Raw genomic sequence first — 22,940 nt, 5'->3', positions numbered from 1 at the left:
TTGTTACCTTCTGAATGCTTCACTTTTAACTTCGCTGAACTCCAAACATAAGAAGCGACCACCTGGTCTTAATATACGATGTGCTTCTATAAGTGCCTGAAAATTATACATTGATTTTGTATTTGTATCGTGAATAGAGTTGTAATTTTACTGGAATAATATGTACCTGATCAATATGAACAACATTTCTAATTCCAAATGCAATAGTATAAGCATCAAAACTATTTTCAGGAAAAGGTAGAATTTCGGCATTTCCTTGGATACAAGTCAAATCTGAAACAAATTAAAATTATGATATTAGAATGTAGAGTTGATAAATTGATATGTTAGTTTTTTAAAAGTCCTATATAAATTCACTTATCTTAAAATTTTTCTTTGTATTAGACCTTAGGTACTTAGAATAAACTATTAAGGCCAGGTGTTAGTTTCTCAAATTTTTTCTCTTGTAATTAAACCTGATTGTGTTAGCTTTACTGAAAAGAACTTACTTTTCAGAAGTATCTTTTCTATTTTGTGTTTCTATTTTTATTTCTATTATGAATTCTTACTAATTCATATAAATCAAATTGTAGGAGAAATATGCCAACGTAAAAACTCCAGACACATGTCTGATTATGTTTCAGTTCCTGTGATTTTATAACTATTTTTGTGGTCAAGACGATCAAAATTTTATGTTCAGTTGCTTAATATTGTTATAATGCCTATTTTCCAAACCATGTATTTTAATGAAAATAATAAATGGTGGGTAGAGTTGGAACAACTACTTTAGAAATAGGTTGCTGGGCTTTTCAAGCATGCTATAATAATATGTCAAGTTTAGGACAATTGCAGTCATGGTATCTAAACAAGTAATCTATAAATAAGATTTGAGAAGACTTTAAAAGGCCTTGGTTTGGTTATGACAAAATATTTAATGCCATCTGTCTAGGAGGAAGAAGAAATACTTGTGGAGGATTTTCTAAGGGAAGCTGGCTCATCAGTTTACATATAGCAAAAAAAAAAAAAAAAAAAAAAAAAAAAAAAATTGCTCATGTAGTTAATCTAGAGTTAAATAACAGTGTTCAACAACTTTACCATTCGGCCTCTGGTGGGCCAGAAGGGTTTGCTATTTTCATACTGTTCTGTTACTAGAACTGGATTCATGAATTTATGAAAGTGTCTGTTGTATGCATGTGCATTATGTATACACATACATTCATATTTCCATATATACATACATTTCTGAACCCAGTCCTGATAACAGTACTGCCCATTTTGTCATCATTAATGACAATCATAGTCTTGGAAATAATGATTTTTAGTCTTTCATGTTAGGATTCTAAAAAGGTGCCCATAGCATAAATGTCTTGATGATTTATAATAGGCCATTAATGTACCATTTATGTATTCATTTAACTTTGGACAGGCATCTTACGAGCTCAACTTGCATTCCAGTTAAGTACTGCAGTGGGTGCAAACAATCACAGGTAGTGTTAACTGATAGATATGCATTTGGGTAAAAGGAGTTACCAAAACTGGACAAAGGATTAATGTACTGAAATGTTCTTGCTTTGTAATTAGTTTTTAAATTTCCAGTATTTTCTTATTGCTATTGAATATACACATTCTGAATAATAAATTTACATTAATCAGTATTCCGTTTTTTTTGTAAAGTTTTTAGATGTGGAATTCCAGTATGCAAAGCAGTAACCAAATGAATATGCATTCATCCATCATATAGTAACATAATTCTTTTTCATATTTTTATTTCTTGGTATTTTGGTTTTTAAATACATGCCTTGAAAACCGAACTGGATAGTTGCAGCATATATTGCATAGAAGGATGCATAAATTCAAAGATGTGCTGTTTTCAAGATCTCTTCTGATAAAATACAAGTATGAATCAACTTGAGAGACCTATAACTCTATGTCAATAGAACTCCTGGTTTGCCCCATGTATCTATCCCTTTCATCATTTCTAAAAAATAATCCTCTTTGCAAAACTTGGCAAAATACTAGGGTTTATTTTAGCTAATTTTTTAACATGATTTTATAATTTAACAACAAAAAGTATAGAAAATGATAAATATCAAAACTTGAATTAAAAGTAGCTTTTGTTTTCATAAACTAAAACTGAATACTAAACAGCTAAATAAAAGTTGATCATATTCTTCCCTAAGAAATTCTTTCCTGGTTTACAATCAAAGGACTGTTTTTGTGTGCTTTGCTGTAATTATTTTATTATTTGACATAAATCATGCAATTTATTGGTAGCTTATATATATGTATATATATATCAAACAAAAAACCCCTTATTTTGGGCCCAAGAAAAACTTAGTTTTTCATTCAAGTCTGTTGTTATTCAGAAAATGTAAATTCTTATTCTTTTTTATTTAATCTATTTTAATTAACATTGTAAACAGTTTAAAAGCAATAGATGCAGTACTTAAGATTTTTTTAATAGATTTATTTTTATTTTTTTCTGTTTGATTGTTATAAATAAATGTTTAGTTCACGATTTATAATTAAAAATACTAAATATTTTCTTAGAATTGTATATTTTCACTTTTGAAATATACATTCCATTGCCAATATTTGTCTAATATTCTATCAAACGTTTTGCTATTCCACCTGGGTCATCTTAAGAACCTTTCTAGGTAATCGTTAAAATCTACACACTTTCAGACTTTTTTTTAAAAATTCTTAGGCAGGGAGTAAAACATATTTCTCATTCCTATGTCAACAGAAAAAATATTAATTTACTTATATTCAGTAGAAAATAATTAAACCTAAAGAATAAGTTAATTTGATTTTGTGAAATTAATTGATATTTAAAATGTGAAGAAATATTCTAATTAAGAGAATAAATATGTTAAATGAAGAAACTAAATTACAAATGGTGTTAAAAAACAGTTTCGTCGAGTTCATACTTTTTGCAAGAAAGTTTTTTTTTTGCTTTGAAGGTAGTTTTTCCATTCTACCACAATTAAAAAAGACAATCTGGTAATTGAGATTTGACAGTAAATTATTGCTGGAAATAAGAGATACGAGTAAAGTAGTGATTGTTGTTGCATGGTTTTATGTTACACTGTGAATAGGTTTAGTTGTTAATGGCAAAGCACACTAGGTCTATATGAGAGGAACTGTCTTTGGGAAACTTGTTCGTATGCATGTTACACATGGGAAAAACCATGAGAGTGTCTTGCAGCCAACACATCATTTGCCTGGAATTGAACCCAGGTCAGAACTTACCAGTGTTCAGTGATTTTACTCCTCAGCCATTGCACTGTAGAAAACACTGGATTCAACAAAATTGTGAAATACTTCCAATTTTGTGCTGTATATATAAAAAAAAAAAGTAACATGTAATGGTGTTCAAAGCGAAACAATGCAAAATAAACCTGTTATATAATGGGGAATATGTGTAACATATTAAAAAATAGTATGCTAATATACTTTTAATTCTTGGTAACATAAAATTTAAATTAATATTGATATAGCTGAATGTAGCTCATAAACTATATAGCAACACCGTGCAGAGCCATGGCTAGGATTTTTAGCACCCGGGAGCAATGCAAGGTTTTGTGCCCCATCCTGTTTGCCAACAATTTTAAAATTTCATATCAATCTGACACATCCTAGATTCTCTGTCTGGGGACATATATACCTCCAGCTACGTCATGTGTGCCCACAATGGACGTTTTAGTTAAACTACATATCTGGTAAGTGATAATCTAACCCAAAATGCTAAGTTACCACTATGTATATCACAAACTGTTGGTCAACCAATTCATAATGACATTTTTATTTGTGAACAATTTGATAAACAAATAATATTCTAAATTCTGTTGGCAGAAATAAATGAATTATTTCAACAAAATTTATTGAAATTAAGAGAAATATGAATATTTATTTAGGAGTCAATTCACAGACTCCAAGAATTAAAAATTTTTGTGAAGTTCTTGTTGACTAAGGATAGCTATATTTAAATTTGCTCATTTTACTGTCATCGTTCTAGATATAAGAAAAAATTTACATCTAGATATTTCATTTTAATATTTGAAGTGGGCTAACAAAGTCCTCTGAAGAAGAATTTTAATTCCTTACATAAAATTATGCACATGTCTTCTATTAAGATTATTGGTAGATTACTTAGCACTCTATTGTGAAATAGATATTAGGTATATCCAACATATTGGAATAAAAAGTCATATTAGTATTTATACCTATAAATGATGAATACTGTCATGTTCGGGGTTTGTAGATTTGGAGTGAATGACGATGACACTACTTGATGGAATATCGAAACACACTTTATTTAGCCAATATTAATCAGGACAGCTCCAAAGTCACTTTTCACAGTTGTCAAGATCTCTAAACACGCTGACACAACAGCGGCACAGCCTTCACACTATCAGGCTATTTAGTGGAGACAGCTTCACTGCAAAGCACCAGAGTACAGCTCCCAACTCTGCTCGGTCTTTCTCGGAACTCCATGTACTCTCTTACTCTCCACGCAGAACACGGCTCCGACTCTTCGGTTAAGTCGTTCCCAGAGCTTAACACGCTCTCGATGATGCACTAACCGCGATACACTGCGAGATTCTTTCGGTGCACTCGGCACCCGATCAACTCCACATGGACTAACTCGAGATACACTATCTTGCACTCTTGATGAGGCACAGTCTCCCTGACTGTAGACTTGCAGGGTTTATATAGCTTTCGGCTTGTGTTTGAGAACATTCTGGGCTAAACCGGTAAGAATTCATTCCAGAAGGTTTTCCATCTGTCCATGGCATATTGACCATTTTGTCGCCAAATGGGCGATATCTCGCCAAACGTGGTAACCCTAAAACTGCTTTGTGGGGAAGCCATCTCACCACGCCTCTACATTTCGTAACACTGCCTCCTCCCAAGGACTGCACGTCCCGGGCAGTACAACCCTTGGTCAGAAGCCAAATTCGATACAATCAAATCGCTTTAAAACACACAGATAACTAAAGAAACAAATATTTACATACACAAATTAAACACATCACAATTTTAAATTATACAAATTAAAGTTAAGAATGAATTTTAGTCTCAGTCTTTTCATTAAGTTATACCCGGGTCAAATATTTTTTCACTGTAGTTCTCAGATGTATTTCTGTTTTGCATATCATAATCTGAAGATATAGTCCTTTCAGACTTGTCACCTACAGGGAGATGTGAAGCAATTTGTTCACCACTCTGTAGTTCATTTGCAGCATGCATACAGTTCACCTCGGTATTTTTAGCAGCTGGTACATACTCATTTTCCCCCGTTTTCTGGGAACCAGCTTCAAATTCTGCATCAGAGTCATGAACTGAACCAGATTCTTTACAAACAGAAGTCCTTGTCTGCAAAATCTGCACTATGAGATGCACACATAGTTTGCAAAGTAGGTGAATTTTCTTGCCATGTTGGAGCACCTGCATCACATGCACTTTCAGATGATTCAACACTTGCTGCTTGCGACTTCATCATTTCACTATCACTTTCGATGATCTTGACAGTCGCGTTTTCACTTTGTTCTATCTCTACTTCAGGCATGTGAGATTCAAAATCTTCTTTCCCGTCTTTTTTTTCTTCATGTTTTCTTTCTTTTCCTTTGATCCCGTTAAATGTTTCCTCCATCATTTCTTGATCTTTCTCAGGCAATTCACTAGCTACTTCTTTCATTTCTTCCTCCTTTGATTCTTCAGATGCCACTTCTGTCATTTCCACATTTTCTTTTATAGCTCCAGTTTCTTCAGAAAGCTCCACTTTCATCTGTGGGAATTGCTTTCGCACCTTTTCTTGTGGCCCACATTTGTTTCTTCTCGTCCGGCATTCTTCTCTTTAAGTGTGGCTTTGATCTCCTTCAGTACGGCTTTGATCTCTTGATATCCAGCTTTTATCTCAGCTAAAAGTTTCATCAAAGTCTTCATTTCCTCCACCCTTCATTTCCTCTGCAGACAGATCATTGGCATCCACACACAAACCCCACTCCTGACACCAACTGTTGCGTTTTCTCCTCCGATACCAGTTTTACGTTTTTCTTCTGACACCAGTAGTTACGTTTTTTTTTCTTCCTTCACGTTCGTATGGGATTCCTGTGGATTTGGAGTGAATAACGATGACACTACTTGATGAAATATCGAAACACACTTTATTTAGCCAATATTAATCAGGACAGCTCGAAAGTCACCTTTTTCAGTCGTCAAGATCTACTATAAACACGCTGACACAATCAGCGACACAGCCTTCACACTATCAGGCTATTTGGTGGAGACAGCTTCCGACTCTGCTCGATCATTCTCGGAACTCCATGCACTCTTGAGACTCTCCACGCTACAATTCGTGATGATGCACTTGACTACACACAGAGCACAGCTCAGACTCTTCAGTTCAATCGTTCCTGGAGCTCAACACGTTCTCTCGACGATGCACTAACCGAGATACACTTCGAGACTCTTTCGGTGCACTCGGCACTCGCTGCCCGGCTGTGAACTCGATCGACTTCGCACGCACTAACTCGTACTCTTGATGAGGCACACTCTCCCTGACTGCGGACCAGTCGGGTTTATATAGCTTTCGGCTTGTGTTCGAGAACATTCTGAGCTAAACCAGTAAGAATTCGTTCCAGAAGGTTCTCCATCCGTCCATGGCATATCGCTAATTTTGTCACCAAATTTGGCAACCCTGCCTTCCCTTGCCGTTTTATGGCAACCCTAAAACTGCTTTGCGGGGAAGCCATCTCACTGCACCTCTATATTTTGTAACAATACATTTAGTTTTCCACCCATATGCATGCATTTTGAAGCCCGAATTTAATGACTTTTTGATTAAACACTTAGGAATTTAAAAGCTTTGTGTTGCCACTCTGTAATAATGTTTAAAATTTTGTCCGAACTCGGTGATATAAAAGAAGTGTATTGCTACTTGACAAAATTTGTCTTTTGAATTTAATCAACAAACTCAGCAATTTAGAAGGAAAAGGCCACTGCTCAAATAAAAATATCTTTATCTTCTATGTAGCAGCATGTTGTTTGGGAAAGTGAAAGGTATTTTACTTTCTAATTTGTTTTGTTATTAACAAACTAAACAATTTAAAAGCAATAAATGCAGACTCATTTCAATTATTAATTACTAGCTAGAAGTTTGATTTTATATTTCCAAAATTAATTAAAAGCATTATATACATATATATTTTTTTAAGTATTTTAATTGACTAGCACAACAATTAAATCAGAACAGTAAGAGATTCTGGATTTTGAAATTTTAATGAATCTTACGAAGTTGTATTTATGTTGTTCTAAACACACGGATTAAATAAAAGGTACACTGTCCTCAAAAAACCCACTGCTTGGCGTGTTTTTAAGAATTGCACTAAATCGGTATCCATGTGCACATTGACCTATTTTCACTTAAAAAAAATCCCAGAATTGCACAAAAATGGCATTGCACACTCCCTTGACTCTATCAATGTACACATCGACATATTTTCACTTGAAAAGTCAAAGAAAATTGACAAAAATTCAATCCTTCTTACTCTTGTAAAAAGTGCCAAACAAACGCCAAAGAAAGAGGTGGGCGATTCTGCACTTTAGCCCGTTTCGGGTGTATTTATCATTGATTTTGCGAATAAAAGCCGAAGCTTTCTGTTTTTCTCACTAACAAAATTTTTTTTACGGGCAGAACGCCCATGTAATCCAGCTTCTCTGAGAACTCGTCGAACAGTTTAAGGTGAAATTGAAGTAGAAAACTTTGCATTAAATTCTGCAGAAACTTTTACAGCACTCAAACGTGGGTTTTTCACAAATTTTCTAATAAAAAATCTCTCATCGCGTTTAGTTAACTTTCTTGATTGATCTTTTCTTACCTTGTTTTCAATCCAATTTTCTTCTTTAAAGCGTTTTAAACACATACTGCACTGTAGAATGGGATAAATCAACTAATTTAGCGATATTTCGAATTAATTTACCACTACCATGGTGAAAAGTTATCAATTTTTGAATGCTCTTTGTAATTTCTTTACGACTGCGACCCATTTTTCATTAATAAATAGAATATTGTAAAGTAAACAATAAAAAATTGAACCAAATGATTTTTTAAATGCCACCACAATGCAAAAATTAAAAAAGTGGCTAATGATAATTTTAATTTTATCCAAAAATATTTCAGTGTACAAAGACTTTTGTGAGATAAAATGTTTATCATTTTTTTATTATTAATTTCTTAAAAATACAATTTCACTGTATTTAAAAAATATTTCATGTAATTTTGTTATGAATAGATTATAGATCTTATTATTAAAATCTCATTCAGAAAGTTTACTTTTAATTAATGAATAGAGCCCTATTTCAATGAAAGTCATAAGTGTACGAACACTTTTGAGAGCCACTGTATATTAAATTTATATATATATATATATAGCATTATTCTAACATAGGCATTTTGACACAAAATCGGACTTTTCTGAAATAACATATAAATTTTTTTCCATATTTCGATTCTACGACTCAAATTATGCCTAGATATTACATTTTGTAACTTTTGGTGAGAAATAAAAAAAATTTATCTTTGAGAATTTTTTTCAGTTTGCGCCAAGAATTCGTAACTTGGCCACTTGACAGAATTTTTAATTTATAGTTAGCTACTTATGCACATTTTTTTTCATTGATGCACGGGAGGAAAAATGGTCAATCGTTCATTCTTTAAAATAATTTTAACAAAGTGCTTAAACCACATTTTTGTTATTATTGTTTATATTAACTGTTTCGCATCAAAGTCGCCCCAAATGCCCGAGCATTCAAACATCAGCTCGACGTCCAGGAAATGCCTGAATAATTTCCTACCTAGTGCTTTTCCCCCATCACGTTTACTGCATTACTCCTTTCAGGTGTTGTTAAATGACATGTCAATCATTCTTTTGAAGCTACTAAAAGTAGTTAGTTCTATTATTTTAATGCACGTTCCTTTTTCCTTTGTTTACTATCACTGTTTAGCTTTTGAAGACTGAAGTTGCAATCCTGCCCCAATGGGGAACTTCACACAGTGCAGGTTATTGTTAGCGTTATAGTAATCAGTTTGAATGGGTGAAGGAAAAGCATTCCAGAAGAAATTCCTAGACAAGGGGGTTTTTGATGTTTGGAGAAAAGAGATTTTGCCCTCTCTCGATGCGAAAGAGTTAAATATGCCAAATTTTGAAACGTGCCAAAATGTAAATTCATGTATATCTTAGGAAATTTTATATAAAAAAACTCTTGATCTCTTGCAGATATGCTTAAAGATACATCTACTTTAAGATTATGTTAAAAATTTTATAGGTTATAAATGCAAAAATTTTTTCGAGATATTTATAAAAAATATTTTAAAATAAATAATAAAAAATGTGCGAATCATGTTCGGATTAAGCCTAAATTTTGAATTCTGGAAGAAGAAATCAAGTAAGTTTCATAAAAAGTGATATTAATAAATATATATCAAATTCAATTAACACTGAGGAACTAAAATTTTAAGAGCTTTTTTTTTAAAAAACTACTTATGCAATTTTTACAAAACTTGGCACTTTGGCATAATTTTAAACGTAGAATTGAAATATGGAAAAAAAAATTGGCATGTCATTTCAGAAAAAGTCTAATTTTGTGTCAAAATACTTATATTGAAACAATACTATATATTATGTATACTTATATATACTATATGTTATGGATATGTATATAAATCTAATACATATCCTAAGTCGAGTTTTCGAGACATGAAAAACGCAAGTTGAATTTCGTCAATTGACCCAGTAGAACAGGAGATTATACACTGCTGGCCACCCAAATTGCAACACCAAGAAAGACATGAGATATCACAACAAAATTTATTTAGTAGATAACATGTTGACCAATATCAAATGATTATCAAATGATTAAATTTATAGACTTCTGTGAAGTGTGGTTCCTTCCAGAATCAGTAGCCAGAGTAGCCGCCATTGTTGGAGATCACAACTGCCACACGCATCGGCATTGATTCAAAGAGACTTTGGATGTGTTCTTGGGGTACAGCAGACCAAGCAGCTTCCACACGTTGCCAAAGTTGATCTGGTGTGGCAGCTTGGGATATAATCTGGGTCAATCGTTCAGCAACCATGGACCACGTTTTCTATAGGCAAAAGAGCGAGTTGGCCAGGGAAGCAATTCAATTTGGCGATTGACGAAGAACCCTTGGACAATGCGTGCCACGTGTGGTCGCGCATTATCCTGTTGAAATATGGCAGTGGGCAAGCTCTGAAGGTAAGGAAGGACAACTGGCTCCAACACCTCGGAGATGTTGCGCTGTCTGTTTACCAGCAATGTGTACTAGAGGAGTGCGAGAATGATATCCAATACCGCCCCATACTATAATACCCGGTGCAGGACCAGTGTGGCAGCGCATAACATAGCTGTTCAGCATCCTCTCTCCACGGAGTCTCCAGACTCGAATCCGACAATCGTGGTGTTGCAAATAGAAGCGTGACTCGTCTGTAAAGACAATTTCATTCTATTCTGCCGTCCACATCCTTCTTTCATTGTATCATTGGCGGCGGAGACGTCTGTGGTTCTGCATAAAGGGTACACAAAGCAATGGACGTCTTGTGGACAGACCACTCTGCTGTAAATGGCGTTGAATGGTACGTGCAGACACTGGATAATGCGTTACAGACTGAATGTGCTGTGCAATGGTTTGTGATGTGACTGAGCAATCCGTCACTGCCATGCACACAATGTTCCTGTCATTATGTGAAGTGGTGCACTGAGGTGGATGCGATCGAACACGTCAGTCTGTCGTACCCTCCTGCATCCAACGGTCACATATCCGCATTACAGTTGTTTGGTTTCTTCCAACACGCCTACCGATTTCCCTGAAAGATAATCCACACTCTCGGTAGGCCACTATCCTTCCTCTGTCGAACTCGGATACTTGATCAAACGATGATCGCTGTTTACTACAAGGCATAATTGATCATTTAAAAAAAAAAAAAAAATCACAAGAAAAACACAATTGCCGAACTTGAAATCATCGAAAACTCCAAGCCTTAAATAGCGCTTTGAAGAGGCGCCACAGGCGCGCATGATGTGCATCTGCACTGAAATTCTAATCATTTGCATACCTCACCTCCACTAATCTATGTTGTAAATTTCATGTTATTTGCATGCTTCCCTCAGGGTGTTGCATTTACGGTGGCCAGCAGTGTACACTAATACTCTGGTATTTTGGTAGCTGGTAAGAGTGGAAACAGTACGTCGAAAAAATGTCAGTTGCACTCCATGGAAAAATTTTTAATTTTAAAAATTTGAGAGTTTTCTTACTAGGTTTCCAAAATTTGTTTTTGTCACTAAAGAAATAGAATTATTAGTATAATTATCTGTAATTAATCTACAATATTATATAATCTGTTTTTATGTCACATGCATAGTATGCTCTCAATGCCCAGTATTAACAAGATAACGGATTTGATGTGAAAAATGCATTTTTTTAAAATCTAAAGGAAATTTATGAATGCTAGTTACAAATCTCGCTTAAAAGCACTACCTTATTTTTACATTTATTTAAATATAAAAAGATTATATTAGCTTTCAGAATGTAAAAATCTAATGGCACAGAATTCCAGACGCTAAGAAAGTGACTTCTGTTCTGCTACTTTATTTGGGAAGGGGATTACAAAAGTTGACACTGTTTGAAACAATGTGATTGATACAAGTACTGAGATTTTGATAAATGAAATTTGTAGTTGCTTCTTTTAACCCATGAACACAAATATGAAATTTTGAGAAATATGTAATTAAACAAATATCACTAGCAGATATTCAAATACCTTCAGAACTTAATTTATTAAGTAATAATTCTAAACATGTAATTTCAGAATTGTTCACTATTAGTTAGTTTTTCACAATAAGGTAAATTATATGTGGTATATGTTATACTTACAATTATGCAGTCCCAATTCTTTTGCTCTGTTTTTACATATGGATAACATTTTATCGTTGAAGTCCAAAACAGTAACATGACTTCTGTTTTCCATTTCTGTTTCAGAATTAAGTTCATCAAATAAATGGGTGAGATTGTGATTATGTTTATGATCTATGCTTGCTTTCAAAAAACGAAAAGCAATGTCTCCTGAAATTAAAGTCAGTTAATTCCTCAGTAACTTATAAATGCCAATTTTATACATATAAATTATCTTATTCAGTGTTTTATGCACAAAATATTTCTTTCTATAAGTTAGCAAAAAATTGTAAATTAATTCATATTATATAATTTTTAATGCAAAATTATAATGTATCATACAGAAAACTTCTTATCTAAAGTAAGTTGTATGTTACTGCCTACTGTCATTTAGTTATTAAATAGCCTCAAAATATACAAGAAGAAACATTTTAACTTCAAAGTATCTAGCTTATGTAGTCAATACAAAAACTTCAATATTATAACATCCTGATTATGAAAACTTTATATGAAACTCAAAATAACTGGATAAGAAGATAAATATAATTTGTTTCTTTAATACAAGGATTTTTTTTTAGATGTACTGATTACAAGAAAAAGCTCAGTGTATTAATTTTAGCTTTACAAAAAAATGTAATTAATGATATGACTGCATGTTTAAAAAACTTCTTTATATAACTTTTGTTTTTTATACTTCTTTATTCTTTATATATCCCCCTCCCGAAAAAAAATAGAGGAAGAAAAATTGTACAACTTTCATATAATTATAAAATTTTCTTTTCTGTTTCCATGTAATATTAAATAACAGCTTAGACGAATTCTGAATTTTTATGAGAATTTCAAAAAATTTGATTATAAAGCTAATTAATGACATGATAAGGAGGGTACTTCCCATCAACTAAAAAGCAGTTTAAAAAAATTCCAATGGCTAGGCAAAAAGTTGCAAAGAACTAAAATCTTATAAACAGTAGTTACAAAAAATAGAACTAAGGGGAAAAAAAAAAAAAAAAAAAAGAAGAAGAAGAAGAAGAAGACCAAAGTCATTGCTTAAGGAGCGTTCTTGCCTCCCACTATCGGTGGTCTCTGTCCATTTCTTCTTCAGAAGCACAGTTGTCAAATAGGATCACGTGAAATACCTATGCGGTGCAGGTTGGTGTCAAGGCAGTCATGTCCTCTAGACACACGGAAAGCCGCAACTGCATTGTGTCTTGGACTATCAGGAATAAAAAAAGGACTTATCATTCTCCAACTTTTTAAAGCTGTATGAGTCCGAAGATCTCATTAAGATATTAGACATAAATTTTTTAAAAACACTTTAAACTTCCAATAAGGAATGGCTGTGTTAAGATGTTGTAGTAAGCTGGCACATCTTTTTGCAAGGAAGTCAACTCCTTCATTGCCCCAAAGGCCACAATGGCCAGGCACCCACTGAGGAATGATTTGTTTGACCTTTAAAGTGAGAATTCCCAGGAAATCTTGACATTGCAAAATTTCAGATATTAATGGGTGTTCAACAGAGCTAACTGATAGAATGGCTGTGTTAGAATCAGAAAAATTGACTGCCTTTGCAAACATGTTATGGACAGCTAATTGCATTAGGGGTATACATAAGGTTACTACTTCACCATCAAATGAGGTACCAATGTATCCTGCAAGAGCATAAAAAGAAAAAGATTCGAAAACACACCAACCTCAACTTTAAAATGATAGTCAAACTGAGAATCATTAGTAGGAATGTGCAGCCACTGAGTAGGTGGATATCTAGCCGCAATGGTGTCCCAAGTGAGACATTTCAAAACACTTGGTACAACATCTCTCTTCTTATGGATGGTTTTCACTAGGTATAGCCTTACTTTGACATTAATCACCTCTAAGGGGCTTCAGGTTGTCAAAGAGTGGTTGTATATTACCTGGAATCTCAAGATCTTTCTTAATGTCCCGGACTTTTTGAATAAATCCATATTGGGTTTTAATTTTTTAGGTTTGATGTAGTCTCTCCAGTAGAAATCCTCCATCTGCAGTAACTTTTCACAGATAACCAAGGCCCTCATTTTCATAATATCCCCGAAGGGTATATTTTCTGTCAACAATAACATTGCATGGATACGTGTGCTCCACAGCTTTTGTAATCAATTGAAGAATTTGGTTGGTTTTGCATCAATTCAAGTTTATTAAATTTATAGGGCAGAGATGAGGGCTTCACAACAATACACCATTAAAAACAGCGTCTAAGTATTAATTGTTATTTTAAGACTGGACCATGCACACCCCCAGATACATCCTACTAAATGCTTAAGAACGCTTAAGTCTATTTGAAACACGTTCTGTAAGCTGCTCAAAATGAAGTTTTCAACTTAACCTTTTCGCAAGGGCTGGGGCATATACGAGGCGTATTCGGAAACTAAGTACCGTTTTGAAAAAAAAAAAAAAAAAAAAAAAGTAAAACAATTTTTTCGAATCCAATTTTATTTTTACATGAAAATACATGTCTTAAACTATTTTTCAACATAGTTTCCACCAATGATCAAACACTTGTCATGGCGGGTGACCAGTTTTTTTATACCATCGTCAAAGAAACTTCCCGCCAGTTTTGATAACCACGACTCCACAGCATTTTTCATGTCATCGTCAGATCCAAAGCGCTTGCCACCAAGCTCACGCTTCAAGACACAATTTCAAACAAAACAGTACGTGAAATTTCTGGAAATGCCTCTGAAAGAGTTGTCATTGTGAAGTGTCTGTTCTCATGAATTGCTTCATCAACTTTCCTTACCAAATCATCGGTGACAACAGAAAGCCGACCACTCCGAGCCTCAGCGTGGACATTTGTTCGACCTGCATTTAACATTCTTACCCACTTTCTCACCATTCCATCACTTATCGCGTATTCACTGTAAACTTCTGTCACTTGACAATAAATTTCGGCCGGTTTAACATTCCTCGCGTTCAAAAATTTAATCACGGCACGAATCTCACAGTCAGCGGGAGAACTAATTGTCTTAAACATTTTGAATGTGCACAGCAAATTGAAAACACAACATAGAGCAACCAAAATGGCGACAATTGAAAGTCAGTGAACAAGAAAGACTAGTACGCATGCGCGGGATGCCTACACAGCACTGCGACGGCGCTAGAATGAAACGGTACTTAGTTTCCAAATACGCTACGTACATCCTGAGCTAAGTGTACAGCAACTAGGGGTCTAGGACAATTTCTTACTGGTTGCAGGGGTAGAAATTCTAGGACATGAGGCTTGAAAACTATTTTACAACAACCAGGAGAGTGCATTCTTTTGTGAGATTTGTCTAATGGGTAGGGGAAGTTATCTGTGTTTTGAACCCACAAGGTTCGTTTGTGAATTTGTAATCTTCCAGGAAATATTTTGTTGAGAGGAGGAGCAAACAAATAGAATAATTTGTTACTTCGATTCTCGCACATTTGCATTATAAGATCTTTCTTCAGTTTCTTTTCTGTTTCAAGTACTATTACCGTAATTTCGCGCGTATAGTCCGCGGACTATCTGTGTTTAAAATGCGAATTTTTGAAGCTGCGGACTATCTACCAGTGCAGATAATACGCTGGTTGTTCACGGTTAAAATCGTTGAAATTTAAAAAACATGCTGTTGTGAACTGCCGATGATCAAATATAAAAAAAGCGCGAGATTCCAAGAAAACATTCGTATGTATCGCATCGATAGTAAACCATAGAGCATAGTGCAGAACGAATGAGTAGTAGCAAGTAGAGCTCCGAAAATCCAGGCTGGCGCATCAAGTGATGCCGGGATATGAGCCAAAGAAAGTCTTGTATGAGCACTCACTTAGCGCAACCAGAGTCTTGTATCCCAGTATCCTTCGCAATGCTTTAGCGCAACTGCCGGGAGGGGGAAAAGTAATTGATGCGTCAGCTCGGTTTTTAGGAGCCATAGAAGCAAGTACCTGGAGTGCGGAAAAAAAAAAAAAAAGCGTGATTCGTTTACTTATAGCGTGGTTTGGCAACACCGAGTGAGTGGGGTCGAAGGTCACATTTCATTACCACTTATCACGAGTATAGCACGTTGCACAGTATTTTGTTTTCGTATTTTGTCTTTCATCTTTGATAACGTTGATGAAACATCGCCGGAGTTTGACTGCTGAGTTAAACTCAAGGTAGTTGAGAAAGCTGAAAAAGATGGAAATAGAGAAGTGGGCCATTATTGGTCTAATCCTAGTATTCGGTGCACACGGGATTTGGCGACTTTATGATGAGCAGTCATCATATTTGGGACATATATGATGAGTAGTTAACAGGTCATTCAAAGAAAATATATAGTTAAACATAGTATATACTATGTATATAGTATATATACTATGTGTGTATATACATATACTATGTGTGTATACTATATATATAGACGTTCTTTGGATCATTTTTGGTTTTGGCAATAATTTTCAAAGTCGCGCCAAGGCTGCACCGTATATTAGGATTTTACCCCATTATTTTGAAGTGGACGAGAAAGCGGTGAGAAATTGGCGCAAACAAAAGGATGCGTTTAAAAAGCATGGGAATATTGCCATATTAAAAAAACGTAATTTCAGACGTATAGTCCGCGGACTATCTGATGATTTTTGAAATTTTTTTTATATAAAATCGTGTCTGCGGACTATACGTGCAAAATTACGGTACTAGCTCTTTCAGTTGATAGTTATCATTTTTTCGAATTCAGTTTTAAATAATGGCTAAATATAAAGGAAATTTACATTGTTTTATTCTTTTCATAGTTGTTTTTCAATTTATTCCAGTTTTTAATGTGCATGTAAAGGTAGTGTAATGAACACAAACATTTTAGGTGATGAAAATTAATTTTAACGTTATTTCTAAATGGCATATATGCCACTACTGTTTACTTCAGTGTAATTTTGATTTGTTATGTTCTAAATGATAACTAGTGACCAAGCAGATAAAATTTCTTTAACACTGATAATTCAACCCGATTCAAATTTCGATGAACGGATTGACTACATGAATTTTTGTTTTCTCTCACATATGTAAAGGGTATATAAGCCAATTTTTTCGAATGTCTTCCACAAAAGCCCACTTTTCTTAGGCAGATAACCTTTTCTTTAATCTAATGAATAAAAATAAAATTATATTGTAAAGGAAAAAACCTAAACTTATGAGCATCTCATAACTATGTTTAGAAAACCTTTCTTTTATGAATAATTTTGATGACAAAATAAATTTCAACTGTGCAACAAATGACATATGAATTTTTATTCAAGCAATTAGTGTAGAACATTTTATAATTCAAAATTTAAAAAGTTTCAATACTTATTAATTTATCCGTTGTTATATGTTCCCCTTTATAATATGATATCTGTATCAATTTGTTCAGAAGTTTAGGTTAACTGAACATGGGAAAGTACACGAGGCTGCCTACTGAAGGGAAAGGATGCCTTCGTGGAGAACAGTTAAGAGAAATGAGCTTGTATTCAAGTTTCACATGGGGAAAACAACGAAAACCAATCATGCAGTCAGACCAATTGCTTGGCCTCAAACTACCAGTATTCAGCGGTCTTGACCTCTGAGTCACAGGCAGTGTTCAGAAAGTAATTTTTACGTGAGACTTGTGTTTTGGTTAGTTGATTAGAGTGTTTTTGACACAAAACCCATGGGGGTTATGTTGTGCCAAAAAAAAAAGGTTGTGTATTTTCAAAACTTAAAATAATACAGACAAGAACACACGCACCCTTCAGTGCATACTCACGATGAAAATTTAAGACAACGTTACATATAGGTATAAAATAGCAAGCAATAAAATCAAACAAAAAATTCTTTTAAGAAAATCTAGGATATGAAAACCATGAAATACAGATATAAAATTCTATAGCCAAAGGATAAATTTTGATATGAATATAAACTAAATCCTGGCTAGATCTTCTGAAACCCAACTTGGATTCAGGGCATTCAAATAGCATGGTAAAACTTTGTAGCTTTTAAAAAGTTACTAACTAAATCTTTTGCTGAAATCTCACAAGTATTAAAATTAAAATTTGGATGATCAATTAAAATGTGTTTAATGGTTCAAACAGTGCTGCAACTGCACATACTGGTTCAGTTTTGTCCATCAATAGGTATCTGTGTGTTAGCCTTGTGTGGCCGATTTTTAGTGAGGTCAGAAGGACCAGTTCCTTTTGGTTTAGGGCATATTTCCAATGTTCTATTTTATATTTTATATTTCACAATTTATTGGTTAACTGTGCATTCCAAAGCTTTTACCATTTCATCAGAATTTTCCTCCCAATCAGTGTTAATATCTAAATAGGGAACAGGCGTATATTGCAGCGATATCCACCAGTTCATTTCCTTTTATACCAACATGGCTTGGTAGCCACCAATAAAGGAATCTGGTAACATTTGCCCTTGAAGCTAATATTGAGCTTCAGTACTTCTACGAATAACGCATTTGTGTTATTCACATACGATTCGAGAGCTTTTAGCACACTAAGTGAGTCTGTATAGATAATGAAATTTTTCCTATGTTGTTTATCTATGAAAGATAGAGCTAATAGCAAAGCAGCAATGGTATAAGCGAGATGAAGTTTTCTTCCCTCAATCTTATTCTCGCTCACAAAGGCATACTGATGTGATCCTGGTACTTAGATCCATCTGTATACACTGCTACATGACTTGTGTTTTGGAAGGGGGGAATCAAACAGGATATTAGGGTGCTAAACATGTACACAGGAATTCAGTTGTGTACCATTTTTTAGTTCCCTGAATTTAATCCTCAGTACAAATCTTCATTAATACTCATTAACTCAGTACGAGTCTTCATTCCCAGCTTTATTACTTCTAAAGAAAGCAACAATAAAAAGCTTGCGATCTGAAAATTTCGCATAACAGTCTGATACTTCCAAAGCAATTTTAGCATTCATTTTAGCATATATATTGTTTCAAAGAAATGTTTGGACATTTTAAATCACTGAATTTTCTATATTGTGACAAGTGAATATATTTATTTAACTTTGATTGCTTTGCTTATTTTTCAATACTTAATCTAAGTGCAAGTTTAAAAATTTATTTCAATCATAAAATAAAACATTTTTCTGGAATAAAATTTTCTAGTTGTAGCATACATTTCATCTGAAGATAAAATAATAAACTGCGTTTTGTGGGAAAACTGCATTTAACTACTTGCAGTGTGAAAGCATACTTCCTGGAGCTTTGGAACTGGACTGAAAGGAAATACTGACTTTTTTGTTACCTGCTGACAAAAAAGCACTAATCAACTCTTCGTTAAAACTTGATCTGATAAATTTTTGCCCCTTTCCATATCCGCTGAGCCAAAAGCCCCCAATGAAAGAACAACTTTTTCTCGAGCCCATGTGAAAAGGTTAAATTATTATCAAAAGTCACTCTCAGATAAGTAAAGTTGCTAATCAAAGTATTTTGGTACATTAACTCCGGGCAAAAAATTCTAATTGTCGTCTATGAAAAAGCAGATATTATCATAAAATTAAAAGCAAAATGCAAAAAAATTTTATCTAAAAGGTCAAATTAGGGTTTGTACACATTTCAGAACATGGAAGTTAAGTACTTTTAAGGACGACTTATGAAAAAAAAAATTAAGAATATATGAGCAAATGGGTGAATAAATTCAATTAAAATTATTACTTATACTTGAATTTTACTTTTGTAATACAATCCTACAAATAAAAAAAAATAGATCCATAAGTAGGATGCATTATTATAAAACATGAACTAATTAACATAATTATTTATAAGTTTGAGAATAAAATAAACTTTATGAAATTAATCAAGTAGCTATAAATATTTTACACTGATAATAGTTGGACATATCTGAAAGAAGATAAGTGACATTTTATTTATGTTTTACTAACAGTTAGCTTTACATTGATTTTTTTTATGTCTTATTTTGTCACATACTTGATCAATAGATTTTTTAGATTTACTTGCTCAGTAGATTTTATGTCAAACGGCATAGGTTAAAATGAGAAGTAAGATCATAATCAGCATGATTTATAACAAAAGACTGGATGTTGTCACTGCTGCTGCTTGCCTAGAGAGACTTGCTGATTAGAACAAACCTGAAAGGCCTGATGTAGGCACAGTTGACAAGTTTCAAAAGTTAGATGGGCTCTGTCTGACGCAGTTAGTGTCATAGCTTCGTGCAGAGTTAACCTAGTTAACATACTTTAAGGTTCAATAAGCAAGCAGTTAATTATAAATAATTAAATTAGGTAATTAAGTAACCTTAGTCATTATGGATTTACACAGCCTCTATTAAATTTTATTTATTTTTAAACAATATTTGCTAAAAAAGCCCTATTAAAATCACAATCTAATAAAATTTCACAGATTAAAATACATGTAATTTATAACATTTATTCTTAAATGATATTTGGATAATTACACAATAAAACACTACAAAACATTTATGTTTTGTAACAACAGCACTTAACAAAATATTTATGTGTCTTTTTAATTTGAAGTCTCTTTCCAGACATTTTGGCTAATTTATATCGATTTCCATCTCTTTAAGCACCTTTTCTAACAATCAGAACTTTGTTTCAATATGCAAACCAATGTTCTCACTATTTTCTGCGTGCTTTATCTCCTAACTTGTCAACCTCTCCACAATGCGCCTATGAGGGTTTCCTTGATCTGGTAAAGGTTAAATAGTTCAAAAGCCTCTGACAGACATGAAGAAAATTATCTCTATGCCTAAAAGTAAGTACAATGCCAGACAAAGGTTTAAATAAGCCTCTCATTTAAATAGAACTTAGAACATAAAGGTATGTTCTGATGCTAACAAAATCAACTACAGCTTATGGTGATGTAATTAAACAAGATCAGTCAAATTCACACTAAAAATGTGGACTAGTATTCAAAGTTATTAGTAGTTATTGTGTCTTAATTAGTATTCAAAGACTATACAATTTAATTTTAATTTAAGCTGGCTCAGTAACCCTATCATATGAGGAAACAGAAATGGGAAATTATAGTAAAGGCTGAAATCCTTAACTGGGAAATTTACATAATAATAACTGTACATATCTTTGAAGATATATATGTATATATCTTTGAAGAATAATTTTCTTTATATATTCAGTTCCTTTCTTCAACATGTTTCCTTTTTATTTTAGAAATTTTGGATTTAATTAAGGATTTCTGTTATTCTTAAAAATAAATAAATAAATAAAAATAAAAGCATTTAGAATGAATAGAAAAAGCTGCTAATTTTATTTCTTTAGTAATATGAACATTCAGAAGATATATGAAATATATATGGTGAGGGCCAGTTACAGAGCTGGTATGGCAGAATTTTTAGAATTTAGTGACACACTAAGCAACAATATCTATAAATGGCAAAATGTTTAGAATTTAGAGTCGGCATTGGAAGCAAAATTTAGAAAAGGCACTAGGCAGCAGAATTTAGGATCAACAGAGATTGCATCTAGCGCCAACTCTGTGTATGATGCATTAAGATAGGGGGTCTTCAACCCATAGTCCGCTGAAGGCATTTTAGTGGCCCCAGATTTAAATTTGAAGAAAAATTGAAAAATTTTAAGAAATTTTGATTTAAAGAAAAACTGCCTTGTCAGCTTTTTGTTGTAAAAAAAAAACTTTTTTCCCCCTTTTTTCTTGATATTTAAAACATTTTATTGACATGCTTGATATTATTTGAAATATAATTTTCTGAAAATGACGATTTTTCAAGAATTTCACTTCATCTTATGTGATACTAAAAATAAAAAAAATTACTATGCATAAAATCTCAATTCCATAAAAATGGGTAGATTTTTATTTCTAACAGGTTTGTAAGAGATATCAATCTTTCGTCAATACTTCGCCAAAGGTGACTTTGAGAATGCTGCTACTATAAAGGGAGCATAAATTAACAGAATTTTATTTCTCCTAATATTGTCAAAGGGAACGGTGATCGTAAACATCCTGTTTGATTGCGTGATAAGCAAATTTTCTACAGTTGATTTTAAGCTAGGTTACTCATGCTCATTCCCCATTCTAAAATTCAGAAGCATTTATGGTCTTTGAATGAGTACACAATGGCAAGCTGTGATTTATGGAAAAAAAAAAAAGTTAAAGGAAAAGTGCAATTTTTTTAATAAAAGTGGTCAGATATTTATTTGCTTTGTTGTACATAAGGGTAAGGCAGTTTGCCTTATTTGCAGCGACAGTGTAGCTGTGATGAAGGAATATAACATTAAGAGACATTATGATACTAAGCATATAAATGTGACATATTCTGCATTGGAAAGTCATTTTCGAAGTAATAAAGTGAGTGAATTAAAATTTAAACAAAATTTTCAGGAACCTTTCTTCACCACAACGAATAAAGAATCTGAAAATAGTGTTCGTGTTAGTTACATGATAGCAGAAAAAATTGCTAAGCATGGAAAATCCTTTGTCGATGGAGAATTTGTAAAAGAATGTCTTCAGAGTGCAGTTGATATGCTTTGTCCAACATGGACTTAAGTTGTATAAAATGTTAGCTTGTCTGGTGTAACAGTGGTGAGACGCATAGAGGATCTCGCAACAGATATATTCAGCATATTAAAATTCAAATGCAAAAAATTTGAGTTTTATTCTGTAGCAATGGATGAATCAACAGATATTGCACAAGTAGCCATTTTTATTCGTGGCATTGATAGAGACTTCACAATTGTAGAGGAATTAGCCAGTGTCGTTCACGAGGAACAGATTTGTATTCGAGTCTGACACAAACTTTGGGTAAATGCGAGTTAGACTTCAGTAATATATCTGCTATAACCACAGATGGTGCTAAATCTATGACGAGAGAGAAAATAGGACTAACAAAATTACTCAAATCTTATATGAAGGCAAGTGGAAATAATACTATGATGACTTTCCACTGCATCATCCACCAAGAAAATTTGTAAGAAGTCCTTCTCAAACTTTGAACATGTAATGAATGTTGTTGTAAAACTGGTTAATTTCATT

At 33.4% G+C, this 22,940-nt stretch overlaps 1 protein-coding gene across 2 annotated transcripts in view; it reads right to left on the bottom strand.

Annotated features, from left to right (window-relative positions):
* The window catches only part of Coq5 (ubiquinone biosynthesis protein COQ3, mitochondrial), a 41,500-nt gene that overhangs the window by 452 nt on the left and 18,108 nt on the right, over positions 1 to 22,940 (bottom strand). For both annotated transcript variants that reach the window (XM_035362835.2, XM_035362836.2), the window contains exons 3-5: positions 11,939 to 12,127; positions 167 to 273; positions 8 to 96 (exon numbers count right to left, since the gene is read on the bottom strand). In XM_035362835.2, the coding sequence (XP_035218726.2) occupies positions 8 to 96; positions 167 to 273; positions 11,939 to 12,127 (385 nt within the window). The remainder of the gene's footprint in view (positions 1 to 7; positions 97 to 166; positions 274 to 11,938; positions 12,128 to 22,940) is intronic.

This window comes from Stegodyphus dumicola, chromosome 3 (assembly GCF_044657685.1).
Source record: "Stegodyphus dumicola isolate Sdum_Otavi_A_Nest chromosome 3, ASM4465768v1".
Lineage (NCBI taxonomy): Eukaryota > Metazoa > Arthropoda > Arachnida > Araneae > Eresidae > Stegodyphus > Stegodyphus dumicola.
Note: the sequence above shows the minus strand (reverse complement) of the source record. Positions and strands in the feature narration are given on the sequence as shown.